This window comes from Polistes dominula, unplaced genomic scaffold, assembly GCF_049000335.1.
Source record: "Polistes dominula isolate Pdom_NZ unplaced genomic scaffold, Pdom_raw_medaka contig_22, whole genome shotgun sequence".
NCBI classification, from domain to species: domain Eukaryota; kingdom Metazoa; phylum Arthropoda; class Insecta; order Hymenoptera; family Vespidae; genus Polistes; species Polistes dominula.
The window spans coordinates 792,378-802,979 of NW_028300966.1; the positions used below are offsets into that span (position 1 = coordinate 792,378).

The window sequence follows — 10,602 nt, forward strand, 5'->3', positions numbered from 1 at the left end:
TTCAAAATTTCGTATTACTTCAAATTAATTTGAATACAATTTATTCAATAATCCTTGATATATACTATTCAACATCGAATTCAATTATATGTGCATTTGTTGCCCCATTTTATACTTGACAATCTAATACATAGAAAATAATAGATAATATTAATATATTTAACAATAATAATAAAATAGGAAAATAGTTAATAATTTGTTGAAAATAATATGAAAAACACAGAAGAAAAGTTTGAAATCGTGAAATCGTTCTCGTGTTCCTTCCACCTGTGATAGGAACACATACACACACACACACACACACAACACCCGACCCATTTCCTATCCCATCCATATCTTGTATATTCGCAGAAAGTAACATAGCTGTGTATAGGGAATTGTGGTGTCGTCGACCCAGAACGTATCTCAATACTATCCCATCCTAGGTGGTATTCTATAAGTCTTCCAACCAATGGTGCTTCTTTGACATTTATAAAGCTAACACATGCATAGGGAACCACAGTGGGGTAGGGTAGGATAGGGTGGGGTGGTATGAAATGGGTGTTAGGTGGGGGGAAGTGAAGTATTAAGTATTCAGAATTTACAAGATAGACAGAATCAACCACGAGATGATGCTGCTACTACTGCTACTACTGATGATGATGATGATGATGATGATGATGATGATAGAGAAGACGTATAACATAGTGAAACGTTGACTATAGAAAATACGATGAACTAAGAAAAGTAATGAAAAGAATACTCGTTCGGGAGGCTGTCGTTGAAGGCACTTCGCGGTGAAATTTCTCCGGATCGACTTCCTTAGGTGAAAAAAAAAAAAAAAAAGAAGAAAAAAGAGTAGAAAGGGGGGGGGAGGTGGGAGGTGGGAGGAATTACAAGTCGACGTGTTGGCTCGGCGGCGGTAGCTCGTTGACTTATTGCAAGGCGGGTTCGTTCGTTCGTTCGTTCGTTCGTTGCTCCTCGGACACGTTGGGGGATTCATTATCGATTCGTGCCAGTGCCACCACGACGATTCTGCTTGCTCCTTTTCTCGCATATTTACTTCTTATTTTACTTCAATTCTTTTTCCTTCATCGAATTCTCATTCGTAGAATTCAGATTACTTATTTAAACGTATATCACCAACAAGTTGAAACTTTAATTGCAGTAATAGTTACTGTTGTTGACTGCTGCTGCTGCTGCTACTGTTTGTTCCCTTTTACTCGTACGCAACAAGTAGCAATCAGGTGGAGAAGAAAGCAAGGTAGGACAGGGGGGTAGGTGGGGAGGTGGAAGGAGGGAGGGAGGGGAAGGGAGGGAGTCAAGAAAAAAGACAGATAGATAGATAGATAGATAGATAGAGAGAGACAGAGAGACAGAGAGAGAGAAATAATGAGGGAAAAAATATCTCGAGGAGGAGGAAGAGGAGGAGGTAGAAGTAGAAGTAGAAGTTGAAGGAACGTCTGAGGTGGAAAAAAGAAAGGTAGATGTAAGAGAAAAGAGTGAGAGCTATGAGGAAGAGAATGGGGGGGGAGGCAGGAGGAGGAGGAAGAGGAGGTGTACGAGTAGAGGTACCCCTTTTTTGCATCCAACGAAGTACGAATACCGAGCACTCTCGAGAAAGAGTGACTGAGAAATAGAAACAAAATGAGAGAGAGAGAGATGGATGATCAGACAGAGGGTGGTGGGGTGGGGTGGGTGGTAAGTGAGAGAGAGAGAGAGAAAGAGAGAAAGATAAATAGTAACGAAAGAGGGGAAGAGAAAGGGAATGCATGATAGAATAGGAAAGAGAGAGGAAAGAGGAAGAGAAGAAACGTGTAAATGTATATGTATGTGTGTATGGAGAGAGAGAAAGAAAGAGAGAGACAGGGAAAGAAAAAGAGAGATGGAAGAACAACAGTAATGGTGGGGTTATTTCCAGTGGTACCGTCGTGTTCTAAGAGTAGGTCAGTATACCACATTAACCGGTATTCCAATGTAGTAGGGGAGGGGAGGGCAGGGGGAGGAGGGAGGAGGTTAGGTTATGGGGGGAGGGCTTCCGACTCGTCAGTTCCGCAAGCGTGTCTATACATACCGCGAACCTCGTCCATGGTCGTCCACGGTCGCCTTCTTCTTCTTCTTCTTCTTCTTTTTCTTATTTTTCTTTTTCTTTTTCTGTTTCTGTTTTTGTTTCTTTTTCTATTTCTTTTTCTTTAGATCGAATTAGATCGATATGAAAAATCTCATAGGGGAGGATGTATTTGATGAATATATGTTATCTATATATTTGCATAGATATAATATGTTACATTTGATCAAATGTGTTTTACAGAATTTAGTTTTTTGTATTACATTTTGAATGATAGTATCGGTCATCTATTTTTGGGGGAGGGAGGTTTGATTTTTTTTGTTTTGGTCAGTAAAATTACGGTATAATTATAATTATGTTAGGAGGGGGTTGATAGTACGATATAAATCAATGTATTAGGATTTTTTGTGATGAACAATTGAAATAGAAAATATTTGAATTGTACAAATTATTGAATTTAAATATTACTATATATATATATATCAAATATTAAATGTTGAATTTGAAAAGAAAAAAAAAAAAAGAAAATTATTGCCCAAAGTTATTTTATATTCAATGCTAAATGAATTTAAAATATACGTGATTAATGATAATATTTTTCGTTTTGTTTTTGTTTTTGATTAAACCGGATAGAATTTATTTTTGGATACATAATCGAGTGTATTTTTTTCATTAGGTTTTTTTTAATTTTTTTTAACTAATTACAATTATATTCTATTAAATGTGAAACTATATATAAATGATAGCATATATTTATAATAATAATAATAATAATAATAATAATAATGATCTATGAAATCATGGAGGATTAAGTATATTATACACGTTGTGTATTAGTAATTTAAAGAAAGAGACTTTTACCTCCACCTTGCCCTCATCTTCTTTAACCTTTACCTTAATGGCTGACGCACTTTCTCCACGGGTAGAGCGGTACCAGGTCTCTCTCCTGTGAATCGCGTACATCATACGCGTTAAACCGCGCTCTGCATTTTGATGATGACGATTGGAACGAATACCGGAGCAGCACCAACAAATATTATTCGTTTCAACAGGAACTCCTTTGTGTTATTCCCTATTATTATTATTATTATTAATAATATTTTATATAATCTTCGAATTATTATCAAAGTTAATCAAATATATTTGTTCTCATGAAATTAATTTCATTTGGTGGTGATTAGTAAGTAATAAATGAACAAACGAAAAATTGGATCGATTTTCTTCTTCTTCAAAAAAAAAAAGGTAATTTATTTTTACCAGTGCCCACATAGAAGTAAAAAATGTTACACCGTCTAATGAAAATAAGTCTCGAAATATTTGTACTCTCGTCGAAATATACCGCTACAATAGATAAGAGATAATACCCTCATTTAAAAGAAACTATCTGGAAAAAAAAAAAGAAAGAAATGAATAAACGCGAAAGTCAACAACAACGGGTTTACGTTAGAGATAGGTGTTTCAACGTTTAACTGTAATTTCATTGCATTCCATTAAATGATCCCCATGGAATTTCATAAGTCTTACTTTTGAGAAACATTTGATCGATAATTAAAATACTATGATGGGTTAGTTATTAGTTTCGGTTTTGTTTTATGTAGGTCGTAATGATTCGCACGTGAGCCATTTTTTCTTAACGAAAAGGAAAGCTCTCAGTGTATTTTGATAATAATAATGATGATGATGATGATGATGATGATCGTATTCACATTTAGCAAAATCCAACTGGTTTTTGCATGGATCTCCTTTTCGTCGGTGGACTTGGTAACGGTTTTTTGACCTACTTTTCAATTCCTCAGCTATTTTATATTTAAGATAATATAGTTTTAGTTAATAACAAAAAAAGAAACAAGTGTTACAATTTTGCAAAGGTAAGAAAAAACAATTGTTTTGTTTAGGATTGACAAGGATTATTCCCAGAGGAAAATTGAGATCTAAATTTAAAGGATAATTTAAGAATAAATCAAATCAAAGTTTATCATATTGTCTATGTAACGATCTATTGTTAACGAACGAATGAACGAACGAACGAACGATCGATCTATGTAGGTCATTCGAGGAGACACGTTTCATTTTTCGCGATGAAAAGGAAAGGCATCCCGAGCAAAATCTAGTCGATTTGCGTAGGCTTCAAGCAAGCACCGAGCCGTAACGGTGTTCCGACCTACATTTCTTCCTCGTTATATACATTGCATGTCCTACCGGTATAGTTTCGGTTTGTACAGGATCAACCAAGTAAGATGATCAATTTGTTAAAACAATTCGCGAACAACTACGACAAAATATCTTTTCCAAACATTGTCTAATTAACAATTAACGTAATAATTTCAATGTTGTTTGATTAAATTAATCTCAATCGTTTGAATATTCACACGCGAATTAGTTAGATATTATTTAATGATATTTAAGAATCATGAAAATCGTGGATTATTTTTTTTTTTTTTTTTTTTTTATAAAAATTTTAATTGAAACTGTAAAAAGGCCCTGATGATAAGGGGGGCCCCCACGAGGAGCCAAGCAAATCGATACGGCTGAATTCGTTGCAAGCAGGCAGGCAAGCAGGCAGGCACGGATACTCGGTGATCCCATTGATAAGTGGCTCATCGAGACATTGTCGTAGGCCCGAAAAAGTGGGCCCACACGGACTACTACTGTGGCACCTTTTCTCCTTCTGTTCAGTTACCCGTTCTATAAGCCTCTCTCGCGCGAATTTGTTCCGTTTGCCCCACTCAGTCAAAGAGAGAGAGAGAGAGAGAGAGAGAAAGAACCCGAGTGGTTGTTCCTTCTTCAACGACATCCACGCCATTGGATAACGGTACGCGGTGAACACGTCACGGCTCGACGAGAGTTCCTTCCCTCTCTCTCTCTCAGTCACTCACTCACACTCTGGTCCGAGTACCCCTAAGTTTCCCCTCAATTCCCCTCACCTGGTTGAACATCGCGCACCTCCGGCATGAGTCTTAGACCACCTCTACCATCACCTGACAAGGACGGACTCTAAACGACGACAAGGACGGATTGTTCTCCTCCTTCTCCTTCTTCTTCTCCTTCTCCTCCTCCTCCTCCTCTTATACTTGTTGTCCGAGGGTAACGTCGAGAGAGTAATGTTGGGAGAGAGAGAAAGAGAGCGGGAATATGGACTCTCGGAACATTTGTATGATTCTCACATGACGTGCCGGTACAGCCACGCGGATATGTCGATCGAGTGAGACCACCGCCGAAACGCTTTAAGAAAATAATACACAAACAAAGAAAGAAAAGAAATAAGGAAGATATATTTCGTAGTTTATTCATGAACAGGAAGAGAAACATTTGGAGCAACTCGAAATTGGCAATTCGCGAATTTGATTTGAAAAATCCGTTCACCTGTTCTCCCGAATTGATTCTACTTATTTTCTTCTTTATAAGAAGATTGCGTGTAAAAAATGGCGATTAAGGAACACTTTAGCCGGATGTGCGTGTGACGCGTATTGAAATTGAAGTTAAATATTATCGGCTAAATTGTCGTCGTTCTTAGACGATCCCCACGTTGACGACGATTAATATCTCAACTTCCGTGTGACACGCCGTGCAAAAATGTATTTTTTTTTTTTTTTTTTTTTTTTTTTTTTTAAGGCGGCAATTTGGTCGGCCGAGTGTACTCGGCCGTAGCTGGCTGGCTGGCTAGCGTGCCACTAACCTAGTTAACGGGAGCAAGTCTTTCTTCTCGAGAGAAGTGGTATCTGCCTACCAAGCCTAACGAACGTGTGTGTACGTGTAAACGTCAACCTACCACAGAGTTGCTTACCTACCTACCTACCTACCTACCTACCTACCTTCCTTCCTACCTACCTATCAACCAACCTACTGTAGAACCACCGGCATCGGTACCGAGCACGAGAGCGTGCTACATGTTTCGTTCACTGGCTCCAATCTTTTTTCGCTTTTTTCATTAGAATTTCGCTAAAATTATTAGAATCGCGATAATAAAAAAAAAAAAAAAAAAAAAAAAAAAAAAAAAAAAAAAAAAAGTATCACATTCGAAACGAATATTATTTGGTGTTACAGGTCCCTCAGGTGCCGTTGGCGGTTGCAGCACCCCCGGCAGTAGAGTGGATCCCTGGTGGAATTCTGGTTCCCACTTCCCCTCGCCACCTGGTCCCTCGAGGATCGACGAGGGGCTAGCGGATAATTTCACTGGTAGCTTTCAGATCTGCATACCAACGGGAAGCCGGAATAATACTAACGTATATTACAATCAACCCTATCAACAACATCAGCAGCAACAGGCACTGTACCAACAACAGCCCCTGTATCAACATCCACAGCACCAGCAGCAGCAGCAACAACGGCGGCAACAACGACAACATCCGCAGCACCAACAGCAGCAGCAACAACGACGGCAACAACGACAACAGCAGCAATTGCAACAACAGCAGCAGCAGCAGCAGCAAATACAACAACAACAACAACAGCGACAGCGACAATTACAGCAACGGCAACAACAACTAGAACAATTAGCACAGCAACAGCAACAACAGCAACAGCAGCAACAACAACAACAACAACAACAACAACAACAACAACAACAACAACAACAACAACAACTGCTTCATCGAGAATATCAAGTGAATAGAAACACGTGTTCGAATTACGGTATTGTACCAACATCGTCCCCGGTGTGTTCCACGTCGGGCCTCGGTCACACGCAGAACAGACGAGGAGCCAATGCCGTAGGTTCCAGTTCGAACATCCAGTACGGCATTAATCCCTCGTCCCCGGAAAGTTCGTCAAACTTAAGAAATAATAATAACGGTAATTTGGTACTATCTTCGTTACTCACACAAGCATCGGTGGTTGCGTGCGCCGAACGTTTGGCCAACTGCGATATTTCGGTAAGTCACGGGAACGCAATCGGATCTATCAACAACACGACGACTAATAACTCACCAACAACGGCCGATTCGTTGAACAGCGTTTACTCGTCACATAGTTTGACGAGGAGAACGGCAGAATCACCGCGAGTTCGTTCGGAGGAAGTGAGCAACGCTTCATTGTCATCCGCGTCGGATTCCCTCTCGACTTTCTCGACTTGTAACTTAAACACGTCTATACTAAGTTCCTTACTTTCCAATTCGAGTATATCATCGTCGCCTTGTAGAGTCGATAACAACGAGGAGGAACTTATAACGAGAAGTTGTATGAGGCTGGAAGAGGAGGAACGACATTCACGAGAACAAAATCAGCTTAACGATAAAATTGATTATACGTTGACACAAGTATCGCAGGAATCATTGGGAAGCGAAGAAAACGACGATTTGTTGTCTTACGAAATCATAACAGCTAGTCGGAGACAAGCGAGAATTCCAAGTGGGTCATCTGTTATTTCGCCAACTGGAGATATAGTTCTCGATATGAAGTACGAAACGCAAACAGGACCTTCAACGGTACAGCCTCATTTGACGTCAACCGACGTTGAACCACCTCACAGTAGTCAGGGAAGTGGTATCATCGGTGGTTCGGAAGCCGAAGAGGCCGGTATAGATAATCTCTTGCTACCATCGTGGAGTGGTACCGGCTCGGATTATCTCGAATCGTCAGATATTAAACAAAATGCAGTTGGTCTGCAAGACAACTGGGATACGTTATTATTGGGAACGACAGATGAGGTAACAAATTCTGTGCAATCTTTGGCAGAACTCAAACCTTTACCACCATTTACGGGGTATACTGGACACCTTAGCATTAATGGAATATCTGGCCATCATTATCATGCGATCGCTTCGTCTGGTCAAAGGTCGTCTTTACCTTCTTCCTCACCGACACCATCTTCCAATCAAGAGTATTACGAGTCATCAGTTGTTTCATCGAGTACACCTTGCCCTCAAGCCACTCAGAAACAGCAACAGCAACAACCACAACCGCAACAACATCACCAACAACATCAACATCAACACCATCATCAACATCATCATCAACAACAACAACAGCAGCAGCAGCAGCAGCAGCAACAACAGCAGCAGCAGCAGCAGCAGCAGCAGCAGCAACAACAACAGCAACAACAGAATCAGCAGCAGCAGCAGCAGCAACTCCAACATGCACATCAGCAACAACAACAACAACAGCTGCAGCAAGTGCGAGTGCAAGTGCAAGTGCAACAGCAACAAATACAGCAACAACAGCAACATCAACAACAATTATCTCAGTCGACGCAACAGGTGGAATATGATATCGAAGATATAGCAGAAATTATTGGATCGGCGATAGCAGACACGACAACAATAGCTGATGAAGGAGACGTAAAAGAGGGCCAGGCTCAACTTCAGAGCCAAATTCAAGCCCAAATTCTGGTCCAGAATCCAAACTTGGTTCCGCCTCAAATAGGGCCCGATGGAAAGCCCACAGATTGGATAGATATTAATGAATTTATAAACAGCATGCCACTAAAGAATTCTCAAGTGAACTGTACACAAGTATACGCAGCAACCCAAGGCACGACACAAATTCAACAACAACAACCTTCGACACTTCAGAGCTTACTAACTCACGGATTTCCGTCGCTTCTTCATGCCAGGTTGCAATCTGGTAATTCTGCTTTGCAAAATGCATCTTGCGGTGAGACACCCTCGTCAACCTCGCCATTTCCTCCGGTCAGTCCACCCGGTCGAGTTTCAACGTCGTGTAGTCCTGACCTCCTTCATTCCTCATTCGCTGCACCGTCACATCCGCGAAAGAGGTCACGATCTGGACCAGGCTCACAAAATCCTTCAAAGAAGAGTGCTACGAGCGCGGGAATGACATATGGTTCGGAATCAGGTTTGGTCGGTGGTAAAGAAAAACCTGTACACAGGTGTTCAATTTGTAATCGCGGATTTCTTAACAAAAGTAATATCAAGGTACATTTAAGGACGCACACTGGAGAAAAACCATTTAGGTGTGACGTTTGTGGTAAAGCTTTTAGACAAAAAGCTCATTTGATTAAACACCAACAGATTCATAAACGAATTGGAAGGGATTAGATGGACAATCATTATGGATGGACCATTGACATTATGTTTCCCCGTGTAAACTGAAGTAAACTGAAGTACCTATTATTTTTCTTCATAAGTACCTATGAATGTTAAGTCGATGTTGGCAGCAATGTGTAATGAATATCGTCAGGTATTTACTAACAGATTTTATCAACTCGTATACTTCGTCGATTGTTAATATAAATTAACTGGACCAATGATGAACAACAGTGTGTGATGACAATAATTTTCAATAACTGAATGAATGATTATGAACAAAAACAACAGTGTTTCATATTTTAAAACAATTTTTTTTCTTTTTTTTAAGACAAACGACGAAACGATATCAACGAATTCTCAATGGACAAACAAAGACTCCAATTGAAAAATTAAGACGATCTCTATTTTTCTATTTCTGTTTTTTTGTTTGTTTTTTTTTCTAAATGAAATATCTCATAACTTTCATTTTCTTTTTTTCTTTTTTTTATCTCTATCTATCTGTCTGTAGCTTTCATTGGCAAAGTGAGTGATATTTCTGTTATGAAGTTTTACGTGTAAATAATAATTGCGATATTTCTTTTCTTTTTTTTAAGCATTTACATTACGTATGTAAGATTAATTTTTGTCATTAATTTTAGCTTAACCGATATTACGAGGAGTATATGTATATATACTTTTCTACACACACTTATACTTATGTATAAATATTTAGTATAGCAAGAGACGTAAAAAAAAGAGAATACGAAAATAACACATAAGCTTGAAGAGGAAGGCATTTCTCGTTTGACTGCCTTTAAAAATAATGTACCTAACTAAATTTTCTCATCCATCTATGATTACAATCGTTTTGTCTATAGTATTTTTTTTTTTCGTTTATTTCATTAATTTTATATTTTAATATTTATTCATTCGCTGTTCTATATATGTGTACATATATACATACACCCCCCCCCTCTCCCCCTTCATTCATTTATTATCTTTCAGTATTTTTATTTTCTTGACCAGTCTCGATGATCATTTGCTTTTTATTTGAGTTTTCTCTCGCGTTTCGTTTTAACTCTGTTTTTTTTTTTTTTTTTTTTTTTTTTTTTTTTTACGAAAAAGACAAAAAACATCATTTAAACAAAAATGAAAAAAAAAATAGAAACATTTGTCTTTTCTCCCATTTGCTTTTTTTTTGTTGTTTTTCTTTTCATGTATTATTTCATTTTTTTTTTTAAATTAATATTTGATTATGATAAACAACACAAACACAAACACAAACACAAGCACAAGCGTGTGTGAAATGAGGTTTATAAACGTTTAAGTAAATGAATTATTTTTAGATAATTAATTTTACATATTTAGATAATTTATTTATGTCCGACTATTCTTAAAATTAAACCTAGTACGATATTATACGTGTGTAACGTGTGTGTTACCATTTTGTAATAAAAATAAAAAAAAAAAAAAAAAATGAAAAAAAAAAACGAACGAATTGTTCACGTATTTTTCACGTCAAAGGATTGTTTTTTTTTTTTAACTTTTTTTTTTACAATTTTTATTACAAAATACAAGAGAAAAAAGGAA

The 10,602-nt window shown here is 38.1% G+C and overlaps 1 protein-coding gene across 1 annotated transcript; it reads left to right on the top strand.

Moving 5' to 3' along the window:
• Nucleotides 1–3,608: 3,608 nt before the first annotated feature.
• On the top strand, nucleotides 3,609–9,072 carry ich (zinc finger protein ichor). Its single transcript, XM_089173108.1, has 5 exons — nucleotides 3,609–3,612; nucleotides 6,092–6,223; nucleotides 6,289–6,563; nucleotides 6,736–8,079; nucleotides 8,149–9,072. The coding sequence occupies exons 1-5, from the start codon at nucleotides 3,609–3,611 to the stop codon at nucleotides 9,040–9,042; spliced, it is 2,649 nt and encodes an 882-aa protein (XP_089029234.1). The 3' UTR covers nucleotides 9,043–9,072.
• The last annotated feature ends 1,530 nt before the right edge of the window (nucleotides 9,073–10,602 follow it).

Excerpts from the sequence above, each read along its gene's own strand:
- ich (XM_089173108.1), top strand. Across the intron at positions 6,564-6,735 it reads GCACAGCAACAGCAACAACA|AACAGACGAGGAGCCAATGC; the intron begins GCAACAGCAGCA and ends GGTCACACGCAG. Across the intron at positions 8,080-8,148 it reads AGCAGCAGCAACAACAACAG|CTGCAGCAAGTGCGAGTGCA; the intron begins CAACAACAGAAT and ends CAACAACAACAG.